Here is an 18,969-nt window from a genome sequence, read left to right on the forward strand (position 1 = left end):
CTCTAGGATAAACTACGTAGTTGTTTTTCCCTTCTCTCTCCGTTTTTGCATTTTTTTTATAATTTTTTTTTTTTACATCATTTCTAATTTAGCTTTTTGTTTGCATCATTTTTTTGCATTAAATGTATATAGAAATTTCAGTGAATTTGATTAAACCAACATCATTAGTTGGACTAAAAGGAGCATTTTGTTTCAGCCCATCGCCATTCATAGGGTTACTGTTTGGGCACCTGTATTGTAAAAGGCTCCCAGTTTCACCCTTGATTAGAATAGTTTTCTTTATCATTTTGTCAATCACAGAACAACTGAAAGCTGAGCAACTTACAATAAGACAAGTTAAACAGTTAACAAGCAAAAACTTCAATTAGCCAGCAGCTTGACTTTATTCAATAATGGTGCCAAGAAATCCTATACAATCCTGTGATTCAATATGGAACGGGGAAAATTACAACTGTACATATGCTGAAACAAGAAGATGACATGCACAGCAAATGAGAAGCCAGCAGTCAACTTCACCTCAATGACAAAGAAATAAAAGAGAACCTCAAAAATACTCAGTTTATTTTTCCACAACCTTGTCACATTGCGGTTTGGCTTGCTAAAAGTCCTGTTTTTAATTTCATGAAAGGACAGTTCACGTCTTGTCGTAGACGGGCATAAGCCAATCAAGAAATGAAAACAGTGGCCTCGTGAAGTTAAAAGAGCCTCTGGTCCTGATGGAAAGGATGAGGGGGAATGCCTGGTTTAATCCACGGGCCCAATCCACCAAGCAGAGGCCAGAATTGGAGGGGTAACTTGTAGATACTTGGGAAGTTTACTATGATCAGAAAGAAAAACACAAAAGAATCAGTTTTGCGTCAAGCTAACATTTCATTCAGCAGACCAAGCTATCATTCACGTCAGTAGATTTTTTCAGAAGCTTTCAAAAGCTAATGCAGTTGTCCTATTCTCCTCAATTCAGTCCTTTCCAGCCACCTTCCAGATGGCCAGACATCATGAGGATGATTACTGTTGCATCCTTGTGCAAACCCAGAGGCCATCCAATTATGGCAACAGGCCTATCAGTGGATGCTACACCAAGCATGATTTCCCAAACACTATTTATAAACAATTTGATATTTATATATACAACTCTACTCAAGTACAACGCTTATATAAGAGACACATGACTTCATAAACTTACGCATTTCTCAATCTCCAGACCATCCTTAAAGAAAAGCATGTACGGTGTGACGCCATCCTCACGGAAGTCAAGGAGACCAATCATGCCATCTGGGTTCATGGATTCGCCAGTGAAAAACTGTAGGAGGTGGAGAGAAACAAATTAGTCTTCAAATCACTGCAGACTGACGCAAAATCTCTTTAGTTTCAATAGAAGCCAACTTCAGTAGAACTTTGGGGCAATGATACTTTTGAAAATAAATTTGACAACGACTGTACCGAGTCACTCCGGGAAAATACTTCAGTACTAACGTATAGAGTGGCAATTTTACAACCAATGCCAATATCTACAAAACAGATTAGAAAATACAGTATTGAAATGCACAAATTTGTGTCTAAAATCAGCTTGTTGTAGCCCTCAAGGATACGTACTCAGAAATGGTTTGTTTTCATCGGTCGTAACCTACAAAGGTGTCCTAAGTTGGTCATCATTGTACGTCCATTAGAGGGCTTTCACTTTAGCAACCGTTCAAAAGTTTGGGGTCAGTAAGATTTTAAAGAAATCAACACTTTCATTCAGAAATGCTGTTCTTTTGAACTATTCTTCAAAGGATTCTTCACATTAATAAATAGAAAAGTTTTACTTGCAATATTTCAGTTTTACTGTGTTTTTGATTGAAGAGACTTCACAAACTTAATCTTACCAATCCCAAACTTTTGAGCATATACAAATATGGAGAAGTGACCGTTTCACCCATTACTGTGGCCTACCTGATAGTTTTTGATGTTGCCTAGAATTTTCTTGACCTCAGCCGGTGCGTTAGCCATAAAGGGGTCTACCCTGTCAGGTGCACTTTCCTGTAGCTTGGCTTTCACTCTGTATTAATAAAAAAAAAGCAATTATTAACAATATATATGGGTCTCATCTAGTTTGCAAATTGCCAAGTACAGCTGTTTTAAGTAAAAGTTTTGTAGTCCTCAATTCAATCTTACATGCCACTCATAGGGCAGGCAGAAAGCGCGAGGACATTTAATTTGGCATCTAAACATTTTGAAACCCAGGTGGCCACAATGCAAGACTCTGAGCTGTCAATGATGCAAAAACTCAAGTCATAATTTTACAGGAAAATGAACATTCACTATATTTACAGTTCAACAAGCCTGTTGCAAGGTACAACACACTTCACAATGATGAAGTCATGACTTACGCCTTCATGTAGTCCTTGATGTAGGCCGTGTAAGACTTCTTGTCATAGGAGGTCTCCTGAAGTTTATGGTTGAGGACGATATCTACACCGCTGACAGTGGTAGAGTCGCAGCCCTCATCCAGAACTTCTGCTGACGCATTGCCACCAATCAGTGCATCATCTATGTCTCCCTCCGCCCTGCTGATCATCTACAAAACAGAAGCAAAGACTGCTGCTGATCTCAGACCTATCACTCAAGATAAAAACTTCAGTACTAACATACTGATTGGCAATTGTACAAGCAATGCCAATATCTGCAGAACTGATTAGAAAAATGTTTAGACTAAGTTTGGTCTCACAATCAGTTCTGTAGCCCATCAAACAAACGTACTCCGAATATGTGTTGTTTTCATTGGTCGTTGCCTACAATGGTGTCCTAAGTTTGTCATCATTGTACGTCCATAAGAGGGCCTTTGCTTGCAAAATCAATAAAGTTATTTGGTTAAAATATAACCCACATACCTTTCCCTCAACTTCAATCATCATTCCATTCTCAGACTCTTTGATTTTGTAGATGTCGGAGAACATCTCATCCCCTGTGGGAAACAAATTAAATAAATTAAATAACAGATAAAACATAATAGAACATTTAGCAATTACAATAAATCAGATTAACCATCGTGTTGTGTTTTGGCTATTTTGGCCCTGAGAGGATTTTTTGGATCATGGTATCACTTTAATCTAAAACTTACTGACTTTGCTAACAGGGTATACGTACAACAATTTTATTCTTTTCTTTTAGTGTTTTCAGCACAGTGGTTAATTAACATCCAATGAACAATGCACCAATAATCTCGTTTTCTCTCTAAATACTTCTGCTCCTTACCCACTTTTTAAACAAATTTCTCGCATCCCCCCCCCCCCCCCCCCTCCCCCCCCCCCCCCCCCCAACCCCCAAATTCCCGTGAGCAAATTTCTCGCATTTTCGCTTCTAATTCCCGTGAGCAGTGTTCACTGGAATTTTCTTAACGCAGAAAAAAAAACAAAACCTGAATGTGATTTATATAAAGCCGAAATGATACCCATCAAAGTTCCAGATAACGACGGGACATTTTAGCTCACAAAATGCCGGTTATATTTAAGCCCAACTTTACATTTAAAGGCCTGAGAAAAGATAAGGGAGGAGTAACTGTTAACGTTACAGTGAACTGACTCGACTAATAACACGCCCTGTTTAGCGCATATTTCATCATCTCTCAACGATTTGTGAAATTATTTTAAAAAAAAAAAAAAAAAAAAATATATTTACATATATTTATATATATATATACGATATTATATATATATATTATATATATATATATATATATATACACACACACACACACACACACACTACTTGCGTTTCCAACATCGTCCGTTTCTGTCATTAAAATAAATAAAAAAAACTCAAAAAAGTATATATTATTTTGACCAAACTGTAACGTAATTTGGAAGAGGACCTGTTCCTGGTTTTAAAGTGACTAATGGCACAACTTCTAACAGCACCAAACTGGCAGACCGGCGTTTTAACTCCGCTGCTAACACTCCCATTTACCGCCCGATTTGCTTGAATATATCCAAAGACGTTCATATCCCGAAGTAGTTTTGGCCTATAATAATTAGTAATACTAACACTGACAATAATAATAATAATAATTTAAAGAGCTCAGCGATGAAACGCGCGCGCCTACACGATTTGGAGGCTTCATTAGCCTCTATGCTAACTGCATTCAATAAAGTTAGGCCGCAGAGAGAAGGAATGGAGCAGCGGTCCTTTTAAACAATTTCACAACATTTGACGACAAAAATATTGGTAGAACCGTAACAATCTGTCCCGGACCGTTGTGTTAGAGGCTATCCTTACCGGTGATGATGTCCTTGTAGATGATCATTTTGTTGGATTGTGTCTGGGGCGCGAGGAGAACAGCGCAGGCTGTGACCTGATCGTGGACTCAGCTGAAAAAGGCCGGCGCTTGGATTGAGCGTTTTATATATGCGCTGGAAGACACGGGCGCCCTCTCATGGTTCAACACGAAACCATAGCATTATAACTTTTAGCATATTAGCATATTAAAATATTAACTTATTTTTGTAATATTTTTTGGGATCCCACTGCTTTTAGATTTTATGCCTTTTTTTAAGATCATTAGTTAAATTTATTTTTGGCCTGTGTTGATGATAATGTGATGTTCCATGTAAATAAATAAATATGACTGGCATAATATGTTCTCTCTCTCTGTCTCTCTGTCTGGAAATAATGATCAAAGTAGTCACAGTACAGCTATTTTTGTGTCTTTTGTTGGTTTTGGATGAATGGGGACAGAATACTTTAACTTCATAGAATTGAAGTTAGTCATCTTAGATATTTTTGGTATATAACAGGTAACTGTAACTAAAAATAATCCAAGTCATGTTAATTTTATCCCCCAAATTAATGATTTTTTTTCATTCCCTATTCTAAATACTTCAATCATGTTTTTATGAAAGTAATCAATTTCTACTTTTCAATCCTATCATCCTCCAGGAAGTGACATCACTACTGGAGGAAAAACAACAGCACAAAGCAGAGACTCACCCTGCAAACAATCCTGCCATGGGCCTTTAGCCCTCAGCGGGATGCCAGCACAGGGCCTCTGAAACTTTGCTCACTGCCAAAACGTTGGCCCTTTAGCACTGGCCCTGCAGGGCAGCCCTCATTTAGCCCCCAGGAAGCCCTCACTAGGCCCACACAGGGCTCAACAACAATAAATTTCAATATAAATACTTTTTAGCTACTATAACTTAAGTCTTTGGGGAAAACTTATTATACATCTGAAATGGATGCAGTCACCACATAACTAATGTCTGTATTTTCAAATATGCACAGTAGTCAAAGGGATTTAAAATCAATGGATTTATTAAATACAAAATAGAAAACATTCAATTCAGGTTAATACAGCTAATTTAACACTCTGAAAGGGACTGCAAATTATCTATGCCCCTATCCTACCCCTATCCATTTGCCCCTCAATGCGGTGAAGTCGTCCTGGACCTTAGCAGAAAAACAGCCCCAAAGCATAATGTTTCCACCTCCGTGCTTGACTGTATGGTGCTCTTGGGGTCATAGTCAGCATTTCTCTCCCTCCAAACACGGCGAGTCGAATTAATGTCAAAGAGCTCAATTTTGGTCTCATCTGACCACAGCACTTTCTCCCAAGCCTTCTCTGAATCATTTAGATGGTCATTGGCAAACTTTAAACGGGCCCGTACATGTGTCTTCTGTAGCAGGGGGGCCTTGCGGGCGCTGCAGGATTTCAGTCCATTGAGGTGTAGTGTGCAATGGTTTGTTTGGTGACTTTGGTCCCAACTGCCTTAAGATCATTAACAGGAGGTATTAAGCAACATGTTCACAAGGCATCTATGTGAAGCTAAAATTTTTATATGATGGTCTCAAATCATTTTGCTATTGTTATTTTTCTTTTTCTTTATTTTTTCCTCATTTTCTATTTGTTGTATATCTGTTCAAAAAAGTGTTATTGGCACATGGGGAAGATGCCCCTCTTGAGATCAGCGTCCATATACTGATAAATTGTAACAAATTTGCATGTGAGTTTAGCATGTAGAGGATCATTATGCATCACCCAACATACTATTATGGGAATCAAATGAAAACAATTAACAATTTAGTTGTAATGGAACAAAATTGAACATTATGAAAGGGGGCCATCTTGGCACAGTCATCCGACCTTTACAGAACATTTTATCTAAAGGTCAAATGAATCCTAATATTTCATGTAGTAATTAATGCCATTACTTTAACTAAATTGGTGAAATTGTGCATCCTGACAAAGTAATTTGAATAAATTTACTGAAATGGGATGTTTCCTAATCTCCTCAATGAAGCAGTTACAATAAGTGCTTGAAAGACAATTACACCCAACACATTTTAAACCTGAAAACATGTCACATAATAGCAATAGTTAACAGTATAATAATGAAGTGAGACAGAATTATTCCAGATTTAGGTTGTTAATGATAACACATGAAGTTTACAGTATTGTTCTTAAGATGTGGAATTATTAAATAAAATAACATCTTAAATAACAATTATATTACAATTATATAGTCTACTGTTAAAAGTTTTAGTCATAAATAGATTTGATTTATTTCATGTTTATTGTTTAGCCTATAATTACAAAGGCTCAGTGTTTTGTAGTATTGCCTTTCCCACTTTAAACATAACCCCCAGTACAGACAATTTAAAAATCGGCATGACATTATCAAAATACATAAACTAGTTCTCAGTCGCTCATATAGCATGGCTAACATAACATAACCAAAGCATATTTATTTAAAGGTATAGTCCTCAAAGTATATATTTTGTAATTGGGCCAGGCTGGCATTTTACCAAAAAGGAGATATTTTTGTGGATATTGATCGCAGAAGGCTCACACCACTAGATGTCGCTGTTTACTCGGTCTCGTAATTGCACGCTTTCATGCGCTCAGCGTCACTGGGCCTTTCTAAGCACTGATTGCTATGCTTCCCACGACTGCGTGCCCAACTTCCTCACTTCCACTTCGATTCGTATCCCGAATCTCACACATGCCAGAATAACGCTGAGCCACTGGATTTGCCAACGCTTGTGTTTTTACAATACGGATGAAAGCAGACATGCATTGCAAGGTGAGTCGCTTATTCTAAATATAATATTAAAACTAGTTTCTTGATAAAGGTAAAACCTAACCAGGTGCTGAAGTTTTTAATTTCTTCTTAAGTTTCAGAAATAATCATCCATATATTCTTAGTCGACTAATTTTTAAATTAAGAGGTTAAAGTAGACCTCAAATTTGCTTGCGTGAGTTAACATTACACTTAACTGTACATAGGGGTTTCCACGTCTATGGATTCTGTCCATTCATCTTTAAATTACTTTAATTATGGACCTTTGAGTGTGTTTTTTTTTCTTCTATTCTAGCAAAGGAGTTATAAATCAGTGAAATTCAGTGAAACTGTCCATATCACATATTTTATGAAGACTTTTATTCAGAAAACTAGTCTTTTAAGATAGATTACAGATTAAATATAATGTTAATTATTATATCGTTTAACAGATCATGATTTATAGAATGTTATTCAAATCCTTACATATAATATAAAACGTTTACTTATATATATATTTTTATAACATGCCTATAATTAACATACACCACGGATCTGTTTTGCACATTAAAATGATTAATGGATGCTATTCTGAAATGTATGGGGGCTGGGGGATTGTGGACAACAACAACAACAACAACCCAAAAAAAAAAAAAAAAGCCCAACCATGATCTTTTGAGGTCAGCAGGGGTGTGTGGCTGCCTGGAAGTATTTGCCATGTGGCCCTAAAATCATCTGCTAGAACCACTCTTTCTGTGGATTTACTGGCAGAGTTAAGCCACAAGTGATTTTAATCATATAGTTTGTGTAAAGGGCAGGGGAAACTATTTCCTCAAGTTAATGTTAGTCTAGACTATAAAGTGGTAGTTTGATGGTACCTAAACTGTTGTTAAAGTGCCAGAAAGGTTATAAACCTTGACAGGATGCAGGTGGTTGGAGATTTTGCTTTTCATGCCATAAATACACCTGGCAAATAACAATCACATTTCCAAACAATCCAAAAATGCTGAATTGCACTGTTACCACTGAGAATGCCATAAATAGTGCACTGAATCCTCAAATTGCAACAAAGACCAGACTTGCACGACAAATATTTTCCTTGAAGTCTGATATGAATCTGGGCTGTATGCTACCAAATAGAAAATGTATCTTTATATAACACACCAGAACAAAAACCTTTTTGTTGGACATTTGAATTTATCTTATTTTATTAATGTTTAATAAACTATTTTCTTATTTTTTTTTTTTTGTTACAAAGCAATGGCTGTTGAGGAGCTGAACTGATGTCGTGTGAACTGTCTGCTCTATACAAATCTGTGGCTGTAAGTAACTTGAATTCTCTGGATTTGTTAGTGTCGTATATTTTTTCACACAATGTAGTAGTGCTCATTACGGCGGTACTTCCTTGGTTACCCATTGTAATGAACTATGCCGTTGTGAAACTTGTTTATGTAGAATCTGATTTAATGTACAAGACTAATACAGCGACAGGATTCTGGAAATCTATTTGGTAAAACACTATTTGTCTAACTCGAATGTTTGTTTGTTTTTTTGGTGAAATTTATTTGCGAAATGATCTTGCAGGTCAAGATGTGTGGATCTATGTCTGCAGTATCTCTGCGAGTCTGGGTGACACTGATGTTGCTCTCTCGACTTCAAGGTGCCTGTTTGTTTCCTTTCTGAGCATTAGAGTATCTAAGATCTCGAACAGAATGTAGATCAGTGACATGTAAGAGTGACCATGATAAAAGAAAAGGACAAATCTTAAAACACATGTAGCAGATGGTTCTTAGAAATGTATTTTTTGTGTTTGTGTTGGTTTTATATGGTTTTGATCAACCTCTAGAGATTAAACTGAGTAGTGTAACCCTTAAATGTAATAAATATTTTTCTGAGAAAAACAAATTAGAATTGTGAGATCTAAAATGTGAAAATCCACCATTCTTCACCTTGTGAAAATTGATTTAGATTTTCCCCCCCTTCCAAATCGAGGTTTACATCTAACAAATCTCCTTTGTGCCACAAAATAAAAAAGGTTATCAACTCAAAAAAAGAAGCCTTTTTTTTTTTTTTTTGGTGGTGGTGGTGGTGGTGGAAATATGCTTCCTTATCTACAAGAGCTCATTATAACACACATTTACTGTTTTACCATTTACTTTTTTTCTTCTATTTTTTTCTGCAGGTTGGTTGTGCCACATGATTATAAAAGTAAAAAAAAAAAAAATCTAATGAATACAGATTATAAACAAAAGAATTGCTTTTTATCTTCATTATGAAAAGAACAGGACAGTTGTATAGTTTTATACTTTATGGCCACTATAAAAATAACAAAATTAAGTTTTAATTAAAAATATAAATGCTCATCATAGAAGAGGTTGATACATTCATTGCATTTTAAATGTATTTTTTAATAAATTAATAGGTATGAATAAAAAATGACTTAAAAATTTACGAATGAATGAATAAAAAATGGAATAAAAAATTATTGACCCACGTGGTTAAATATTATTATAATATTTACAAAATGATACCATTTTAAAACATATCTGTTTGGTCAATATGTCCTAGGTAAGGTCCTTGCACCGTCTCATCTGCAGGCGATGACTGGAGTTCCCTTCATGCTGGCCTGCAATATTACCTTGGAGACAGGAGAGACTTTAAAACAAGTGCTGTGGTTAGACGTGACAAATAAAACGATACTACACTATCAGCCTGATAAGTATAACGACGTCACCCAAGTGGATGGGGTCGAGCTTTCAAAGCAGATCATAGGACTGCAAGCTCACACCAGCGTCATCACCATCAGAAGAGTCGCACCAGCCAACGAGGGCTGCTACCAGTGTCTTTTTGACGTGTACCCAACCGGGCAGCAGAGAGGAAGGACGTGTCTTTCACTTATGGGTGAGGCTTGGTAATCACTTTCAAACTTTCTAAAATGTTTCTGTGCTCTTGATATTTTTCCCCACTGATGATTTGAAAATATGAATTTAGAAGGAAATATTACTCATCAAAAGGACTGCAAAAGTGTGTCAGGGGAAATGCTATTTTTTTAGACCTGCACTATGATGGTTTCATCATATGAATGGCTGTTATTGGTGGTAATCACATTGCGCTCACAAAACATTGACGATAAGTTATAAATAGTGCCCCAACAGGAAGTGGTGAGAACCACTTTCCTGCCTGGCCTCTTTTACTTAAAAAACTAGTAACAAACTATCATGAAAACCACAAGACTCTACATCAGATAAAAACTGCCATTGGGTTTCTGATAAGTTCATTTTAATCAGCCTAAGTGAGTGTGGGTTACAACTGAAGGCATATATTATTCCAAATATTAACCCGAACGAAGTCTTAAAGGCATAGTTCACCCAAAAATGAAAACTTTGTTATCATTTACTCACTTTCATGTCTTTCCAAACCTGTATGACTTTCTTTTTTTCTGTGGAACATGAATAAGATTTTTCCCCAAAGAACCATTCAGTCAAAGGTTCTTTAAAGAACCATCTCTTTCTTACCTTTTCATAATCTGAAGAACCTTCATTCGCCACAAAAAACCTTTTGTGAAACAGAAAGGTTCTTCAGATGTTAAAGGTACTTTATGGAACCATTTAGACAAAAAGGTTCTTCTTTGGCATCGTGAAGCACCTTTATGAGTGAACTATGATGTAAACAATGACATGATTTTCATTTTTGGGTGAACATTCCTACTTAATAGTTAAAGAGCATGTAAAATCTCTTCACTTTTCTTTTTGTATTCCTTTCAGCAATGGTGGAAATGATGGACAATAAAACAGTTGTGAGCGGAAAGCCTGTTACTCTTTTGTGCAAGTACATTCTCAGTAAGCGAGTCCGGCAGGTTTTATGGAAAAAAACAGCTGAGCAAGGGGACACTGCCACTGTTGCTTCTTATGTGAAGAATGACAGACCCATCATCGAAACCCCTTTTAAGAATCGGATCACACTAAATCCATCACTTGGGCAAACCAAGCTCTCCATACACCGGGCTCAGACAGAGGATGAGGGCTGTTACACCTGCGAGTTCCACACGTATCCAGATGGCATTAAGAGTGCGACAGGTTGTCTGTCAGTTTATGGTAAGTGCAAAGAGTAGTAATGGCAGTACTTACAGGCATGTTTATTTGCTTTAAAATTCAAGAGATAGTTACCCAAAAAAGAAATGTTCTTTTGAAAGTGCATCGAAGACTGACACTTTTGAATATTTTTCTCTTTATATATTTTTTTGTCATGATTTAGTTAAAATAAAAGGAACAGGTACTTAAAAAGCTTGCATGTACCTCTTCTAATATGTGTTTTTAATTGCTGAATTAAACTGAACCTTGATGTTTTATAATACCCACACGGATGTTACTACAGTAAATAGCACTGCTGCAGAATTAAGCTGCGACAGCTAAAAGGTACATACATTTCACACGTGTAATTTTGCGTCAAATCTCACACATGTGGGTTTGGAACATTTCACACGTGTGTAGAATATGATAACAAGCGGAAAATCAATGTGCTTTTTCCATTAGCATGGTTTGGGTATTTAACAGCCCCCTTGCCTCTCTTCGGGGTGTATTTGCAATAAAGTAAAAGATGCAGTGAGAGTGAGAAAGGGAGATAAAGTGTTTGTGTGTGTGTCATTCAGGTTTTGGCTACAGAGTAAATGCTGTAATTAAAAAGTAAAAATGCAAAAAAAAAAAAAAAATAAGTGTTTATACAGTACAGACCAAAAGTTTGGAAACATTACTATTTTTAATGTTTTTGAAAGAAGTTTCTTCTGCTCAACAAGCCTGCATTTATTTGATCAAAAATACAGAAAAAAAAATTTAATACTGTGATATATTATTATAATGTAAAATAATTGTTTTTTAAATTTATTATACTTTAAATTATCATTTATTTCTGTGATGCAAAGCTGAATTTTTTAGGATCATTATCACATGATCCTTTAGAAATCATTCTAATATGATGATTCATTTTCAAAGTTGGAAAACAGTTCTGCTGCCTAATATTTTTTCAGAACATGTGATACTTTTTTAGGATACTTTGATGAATAAAAAGTAAAAAAAAAAAAAAAAAAAGAAGCTATGTTTTTAAAATATAAATATTTTGTAATAACAATATACACTACTGGTCAGTAATTTGGGGTCAGTAATTTTTTTTTTTCTTTTTTTTTTTTTTTTTAATAAAAATCAATACTTTTATTCAGCAAGGATGTGTTTTAAATTGATAAAAAGTGATAGTAAAGAAAATATATTTATTAGAATATATATTATTAGAATTTTTTTTTTTTTTTTTTTGAATAAATGCAGTTTTAACCTTTTATTCATCAAACATATTAGACAGCAGAACTGTTTCCAACACTCATAATAAATCAGAATATTAGAATGATTTCTAAATGATCATGTGATAGACTGGATGTTACATGTGACACTGAAGGCTGGATGATGCTGAAAAAAAATCCATCCATCAAACAAATAAATAAATCATTTAAATAAAATACAAACAAAAAAAAAACTATTATAACAAGTAATAATAATACACAACAATACTATTTTTTTATTCTGTATTTTTGATCAAATAAATGCAGGCTTGATGAGCAGAAGAAACTTCTTTCAAAAACATTAAAAATAGTAATGTTTCCAAACTTTTGGTATGTACTGTCTATATATATATATATCTATATATATATATATATATATATATATATATATATATATATACCTGAAAAAAAAAATACAATTAAGAGAATAGTTAGTTCTTTTTGGGGAGGAAGCTCACAATCACTCAAAGCTGACACTGGTTATAATGCTTGGCTGTGATTGTATGATAGATTGGGATAAGGGCCAGTGCGATTACTGCGTCTCTGTTCCTCTAGAACAGAGCTCCACTGTGTTTGCTTTCCCTCTGTTGATATTCCCCAAACAGTCTGGCTGTTGTCCCCAAAAAGCTCACACAGCCACAGAAGTGGACAGAGCCTCACTCTCCCCTCGTCTTGTTATGGTTTGTCTCTTTCTCTTGTATCTGACTTATGTCACACAGTCCCTCTTTGATGGAGTCTACCGCAGACATGACCAGCGTCTGACGGCTTGTAATCAGCATTACAACACAAGTGCCTTCTTTTGTCTTCTGAATGAAGCTACCACTTACAATACAACAAAGAAAAGTTCAACATGACCCATACAGATGTTGTAATGGACATATACAAAGTTCACATATTTGGCACACTTTAGACTGTTGTGAGGGTTCCCAGCTAAACAGGATATCTCTATGGATTTTAAGTCTAAAGATTTAAAAAGTAAACAAATGTTAAAATTAGGACTGTAAATTGAATGTGTTAAATTATTGTTTAAGCTTTAAGTGCTAATTTTAAACAATACTATTAAAACCACCTTTCATAATGTCTTTTCAATGTTTCAGTGTCTTTAAGATATGTTCATTTGGGGCAAATTTCCAGCAAATACACTGATGTGTGATTAATGTTGTTAATTAAATGCTTAATTGATTCACAGTCATATTTAAAAATCTTTACACTGTTTAAAAAAATACTATGTTAATGTCTTATATAATTACATAAGGAATTTCATGTCATTTTTCTAGTCTTACCCAAACCTGAGGCCAGTTACATCACCGTATCGCAGGGCATTGTTGAGGCGAACTGCTCAGCCGTATCACACAAAACAGCAGCACTCTCGTGGAAAGTCCCGGGTCATAATCAAACTCTGGGCCCTGCCGTCACATCACTTTATCAGCTAGGGGACGGCACCACCCTGGTGGTCAGTTCCATTGAAATGCAGACTGAGCTACTGCACGATGAACTTGTGAAGTGTGAAGTTCATCACCAAGGCCTTGAGTCTGCCATCTACGTCTCTCTGAATAAATGTGAGTGAAACTTACTCAACTCTATGTTTTTGTCCTGTTATGTTCTGGTTTTGTTTCTAGACTGTTGTGAATATTTGTGTGTGTTTTATTATTGCAGCCAGGAACGTCCATGTCATTCTCATTTCAGCCAGCTGTGTGGCCCTTGTGCTGCTCATATGTCTGTGTGTCTGCCTGAAGAGGTGCTAACTTCACCTGCTGATATGGTCAGTAGGTCCTCTTTAATATCATGTCTTATATTAATTTAATTCTGAATAATTCTTAATTCTTAATTCTGAATAATTCTTAATTAAGTCTTAATTTCCACATATGAAATATGCTGTCATATGAAGTAAAAACATATTTGAAGTCTATTAGAAATTTTAACAATTTTATATATTGACATATATATCTAGTTCTTGCAAATATGTATGTCCAATTCTTCACACTAAAAAAACATTAACAAACTACCTTCACCAAAAAAACAAATAAAAAAAACTTTTGCCTCAAAAACTCCTTATATGCTGCTTAATAGTTAGTAAGTCGTTGTTAAGTTTACGTATTGGGTAGAATTAGGGATGTAGAATATGGTAATGCAGAATATTTGCTTTATAAGCACTAATAAACAGCCAATATGTTAATAATAGGCATGCTAATAAGCAACTAGTTAATAGTGAGAATTGGTCCCTACACTAAAGTGTTACCGTTTATGTATGTGTAAACCTGTCATGTCAATATAAAAGATATACATGTATTTAATAAATGTATTACAAAAACATATATAAACATACAGATTTTTAATATGTTGTTTTAATGAAGTTAGATATATAAAATAAAAAGTGGTTGTTACATATGATAGCAAAAAAATCATTATATAGATGTTATTAACATATGTACATATACAAATTTACAATGGGGATTTTATGTATGTTATCAACTAAATTATATCTACCCAGTTAATGTAAGTATGTATGAAAATGATATATTGCCCTTTATGTTACATATATGGTAATATCACTCTTGATGTATTCCAGTTTGTCATATCTCATTTTCAGATGGAAATAGTCCAATAATATATAATATAAGTAAGGAATAATAGAGGACGGGCCATTGAATTATTAGAAAAATAAACGAGAAGTGGAGTTTTTTTTTTTTTTTTGCCACGAAGTGGGAGCGGGAGGTTTTTTTTTTTTTTTTTTCGGTTTTTGTACTTAAATCGCTATTGTGAGTAGGACTATTTCTTCCGCATCTCATCCAATGCCTCTTTTGCTAGTACCAAAACATTGTTTTAAACTGGTAATGGAGGCTTGAGACGTTGATAGCATTCTAATGCAGTCATTAATGAAGTTATTAGAAAGAGAGTGAGAGAGACAGAGACACAGAGAGAGAGAGAGAGAGATTGTGTGAATTAGGCTAACGTACCTCTGTGTGTCTCTAAACACTCTTCTGCTGCAGCGTCTCTAAAGAGCGCTGTTATTACATTGCTAGTGAGAAATGTCATGTGTAGCCTTTAAGCTGCTTCACTGTATATATGCGAAGTGTTATGGAACTGTAATGCGTCAGCCAATCTACGTTTGTGCAAGCATTCAATGCCTCCGTAGTATAATATAATATAATAGTCAATACTTCATACATTTTAGATTTTTAGATGGAATTTAGATTTAGATGTGATATATTGTGTTTCACTCTAAGTTAAAGTTAATTAAGTTAAAGACTGCACTATTGTTAATAAATACCCCAGATGCCTTTTACAGAGGAGATGATGAAAATAGCTATTGGAGAAATGTATAACTGGAAGTAGAGAGAGAGAGAGACGCCAGAATGAACCTCGCACAATCTGTATTCTTTATCCAAGTCTTCCTTCCTGCTTCATTCTCTTCAACTTTCCTCTCCTAAAATCTGCAGGTCACCTGAGAGGCTCAAAAGGAAAAAAAGCATTTCATATTAGTTTTACATTCAAACTAAAGAAGCTAAATCTGCCCAAGAGGCCTTGGGGAGTGAAAAAAGTGCCTCAGGCCCATCATACGGGAAGTCAAATCATTCTTTTCAGATTGTGTTCACGGAGTCATTCTCTTATAGCTCATTACTGCACTAAACACATGACTTATAATCAGTGAAGTGGTCCTAAATTTCTTCTGCTCAGTTGTGATTTCTGGTTTGAATTTTATTGCATTAGAAAGTAACTAAAATAAGTAAGTAATTTAGTAAGCACTAAATATGTTTTGTTGTCAGATAAAATGTAAAAAATAGTATAGTAGCAAAGGTTATAGTGAAACCAAAGCCAGGGGTGAATTGTGTTTATACAAAGCCCTGTTTATGTAGAGAATCACAGGAAGCCTAAAGTGTTACCACTTCCTGTCTCTTGCAAGAAGCCCATCTTATATCATGACCGTTTAATATTTAAAATGCTTTACAGAGTTAAAGAACACAATGAACACAAAGTTAATGATATTATTTATTCATCAACTTGATTAAACTGGAGGGGATATTATTTATTCATCAACTTGATTAAATATGAGGGGATATATATTTATATTATCACTTGCAATATTATATAAAAGGGATGTTATATATATATTGAGATAGTAGATGATGTCTATATAACTATTTTTTTTTTTTTTTTTGCTCTGATGAATCATTATTTTTTTTCTCCCAATAACAAGCTCTGATGAATCATTCACAATAAGAAGATTGGAGAAAGTTACTTGGCCCTTTATAACTCAATGTTACATTCCATTTGACCCAAAACTGTATTGCTGTTTCTTAAAAGTTGAGTGTCTCATCTGTCTTAAGTTTCCAGAGGATGAGCTCCTCCAGTTGAGCCTGGTTCCTCCCAAGATTGTTCTCCCTCTTCACATAAACATCTTTATTGAGCTTTCCTTTGCTACTATCATCTTTGACTTGCTTCCCAAGGAATAAATGTCTCTACACCTGCTTTGATCTTAAATGTCTTTTTACAGCATTGGACCTTTGGAAGTTGAAAACTGCAGAGCTTTTTTTTTTTTAACCCAGTGTATTTTGCAGATCTGTTCATACATTGAATTCTGTGAACAGTGGAAACATTGTGGCTCTGTTGTGTTTGTCAAAACACTGCTTCTGCTGTATAGTGGTGTGTATGTGTACAATTCCATAATTTACCACTTTAACATTTACAAAAATAAAAATCAAGCTCAATCAGTCTGAGCTCAACTATATGTAGTAACTTGTTAATTCCAGAATTTACTAGTTTATTTTTGACCTCTGTAACATTTAGAAAAATGAATATCATTTAAATAAATATTTTAATTGTATAACAGACCACAAATATACTCTATAAATAGACTTGCCCATGTTTATGCTGTAGTGTTCACAGTTAAAAGCATAGCCAATTACAAAAACTGAATACAAAGGGTTTTTTTTTCTTTTTTCTTTTTCACTTTAAACAATATTTTCATAGAGAGAGGGGGGAACAATCCAGGTTTTCACATTGGAAGCACCTCAGGACATGGGAAAATGGTCACATCTGCTTGAACAAAATTACTGATTTTCTTTTTTCTTTTTTTTTTAATTATGTGATATAATGATAAAATAAAACTAACTTTGATGTTACCAATTATTGTAAGACTTATATGATGGAGTCATGAAGATGTACCACACAGTAGAAATGAACCCAGGCAGCAGTAGTTTTAAGCTGTAAAAGTAGATAATTTTTCATTCCGTTTCAATATTGATGCAATCTCATGTGAGACAGTTAAAAGCCTCAACTGGAATAATAAAGAAACATTGTTCATCACTCAACCCAGGCCTGTATCAACTCAAGATGGAGAACATTAAGTAAAACATTAGCTGTAGGAGCTGGAGGATTATATTGAACACTTGTTGTTGTTAAAAAGGGCTTTTGCTGTGTAATTATAGGATATTAAAACATTTTTCCCCCTGTCTTTTCTTTCTTCAGGCTGACTGAAATGAAAGGAACTGCTGCTATGTTCAGATGTTCACCCTGACCAAACAACAGTGTTCCCTCTGTCTGAATCACAGACGAATCTGAGTCAACGTCTTCTAATATAACTGATATTCAGTGTAACAGTATAAAAACAAACATTTAATCACAACACTTTCAACACTAAATGCCTTATTTATTATAGACTGTATATTTTAGTAAAGCATTATTTCTTAGCGAATCTGTACTAAATCATACTCTTTAAAGTGACCTAAATATAAGCAGACTTACATTATCTGAATGCAGCCATTCTGTAATCATAGAAAAGTCAATAACCAGAAAATATTATTGTTATCTTTACTGATATTTTGATATGTTTAATAAATAGCAGAGTTTTATCAGGGGAACACTCTTACAGACATGAGCACCTACATGGTCCTTTGTGCCAAGTTATTGTCTTTATGTTTGGATTAAAGTGATTAAAGTATTACAAACATTTTTTCCACTAGAGGGAGTTAAAAACACTTAGCCCACCCTCCTCATTCTGAAATTATATATTTCCATTCTCCTTCACACCTCTTTGTATGTTATGTGTTTTATATTAGTTCTCTGAAATCTCTCAAATAATAAAGTAAACATGCACTTTGTTAATTTTAAACTGTGTGACATTGTCGGACAAAAGAGACTTTATTTAATTTTGCATTGTTAAAAGATAAACATCAGGTGAGTCAGAGGTGTACACTGTGTTTTCATCCACACACTCTAATAATAATAATAATAATAATAATAATAATGATAATAAAAACAATAAAAGTATCAAATATTTATACATAAAAAATTCATAACTAATAATTACATACAATAAAAATGTATAACTAATAATTCCTTATCAGTTTCATATCTTTATACATATCTCTTTCTGAACTTATTGTTATATGCTGTATTTATATTTATTTATTTTTTGTGGATAATGGGTTTATCTAGATATCTTATTGATATAAAAACAAAACGGTGAATATATTGTGTTTCGTCATGTTGTATAAGGAATTTATTAAAGAAAAAATGTATTTACAATCAGCAATTCACAAATACAACAGCACAACATTTCTGAAGCAACTGTGGGGTAATAATTTCCACAGTTTCTCATATTACTACTTC

The 18,969-nt window shown here is 34.5% G+C and overlaps 2 protein-coding genes and 4 non-coding genes across 7 annotated transcripts; 1 reads left to right on the top strand and 5 right to left on the bottom strand.

Annotated features, from left to right (window-relative positions):
- Positions 1–359: 359 nt before the first annotated feature.
- tpt1 (tumor protein, translationally-controlled 1) lies at positions 360–4,410 on the bottom strand. Its single transcript, XM_019116427.2, has 6 exons — positions 4,255–4,410; positions 2,871–2,944; positions 2,370–2,557; positions 1,933–2,038; positions 1,184–1,300; positions 360–817 (listed from the first exon to the last, which is right to left on the bottom strand). Exons 1-6 carry the CDS (start codon positions 4,280–4,282, stop codon positions 815–817), a joined length of 516 nt encoding a protein of 171 aa, XP_018971972.1. The 5' UTR covers positions 4,283–4,410; the 3' UTR covers positions 360–814.
- On the bottom strand, positions 942–1,074 carry LOC122136108. Its single transcript, XR_006153931.1, has one exon. It is a non-coding gene; the product is annotated as a small nucleolar RNA SNORA31 (small nucleolar RNA).
- On the bottom strand, positions 1,589–1,658 carry LOC122136105. Its single transcript, XR_006153928.1, has one exon. It is a non-coding gene; the product is annotated as a small nucleolar RNA SNORD58 (small nucleolar RNA).
- LOC122136109 lies at positions 2,129–2,262 on the bottom strand. The gene has a single exon (XR_006153932.1). It is a non-coding gene; the product is annotated as a small nucleolar RNA SNORA31 (small nucleolar RNA).
- On the bottom strand, positions 2,735–2,805 carry LOC122136106. The gene has a single exon (XR_006153929.1). It is a non-coding gene; the product is annotated as a small nucleolar RNA SNORD58 (small nucleolar RNA).
- Positions 4,411–6,897: 2,487 nt separating the features above from the next.
- Positions 6,898–18,469, top strand: sc:d189 (uncharacterized protein LOC100002334 homolog). Of its 2 annotated transcripts, none has more exons than XM_019116418.2 (8): positions 6,898–7,055; positions 8,290–8,353; positions 8,616–8,691; positions 9,600–9,932; positions 10,796–11,125; positions 13,635–13,916; positions 14,014–14,119; positions 17,827–18,469. In XM_019116418.2, exons 2-7 carry the CDS (start codon positions 8,315–8,317, stop codon positions 14,100–14,102), a joined length of 1,149 nt encoding a protein of 382 aa, XP_018971963.2. In that variant the 5' UTR covers positions 6,898–7,055; positions 8,290–8,314; the 3' UTR covers positions 14,103–14,119; positions 17,827–18,469. The 2 variants fall into 2 exon arrangements, with proteins under 2 accessions (XP_018971963.2, XP_018971966.2); XM_019116421.2 differs by having other exon boundaries at positions 14,044–14,119.
- Positions 18,470–18,969: the final 500 nt, after the last annotated feature.

This window comes from Cyprinus carpio, chromosome B1 (genome assembly GCF_018340385.1).
Source record: "Cyprinus carpio isolate SPL01 chromosome B1, ASM1834038v1, whole genome shotgun sequence".
Lineage (NCBI taxonomy): Eukaryota > Metazoa > Chordata > Actinopteri > Cypriniformes > Cyprinidae > Cyprinus > Cyprinus carpio.

What these genes read in the sequence shown, in the direction of transcription:
- tpt1 (XM_019116427.2), bottom strand. Translation starts at nt 4,282, where the DNA reads ATGATCATCTACAAGGACATCATCACCG. An exon ending in ATCAAGGACTACATGAAGGC is followed by an intron (nt 2,039 to 2,369) that starts GTAAGTCATGAC and finishes TTATTAATACAG; the next exon opens with AGTGAAAGCCAAGCTACAGG. An exon ending in GCAACATCAAAAACTATCAG is followed by an intron (nt 1,301 to 1,932) that starts GTAGGCCACAGT and finishes CACCTCCTACAG; the next exon opens with TTTTTCACTGGCGAATCCAT.
- sc:d189 (XM_019116418.2), top strand. Translation starts at nt 8,315, where the DNA reads ATGTCGTGTGAACTGTCTGCTCTATACAAATCTGTGGCT. An exon ending in CTCTATACAAATCTGTGGCT is followed by an intron (nt 8,354 to 8,615) that starts GTAAGTAACTTG and finishes ATGATCTTGCAG; the next exon opens with GTCAAGATGTGTGGATCTAT. An exon ending in GTTGCTCTCTCGACTTCAAG is followed by an intron (nt 8,692 to 9,599) that starts GTGCCTGTTTGT and finishes AATATGTCCTAG; the next exon opens with GTAAGGTCCTTGCACCGTCT.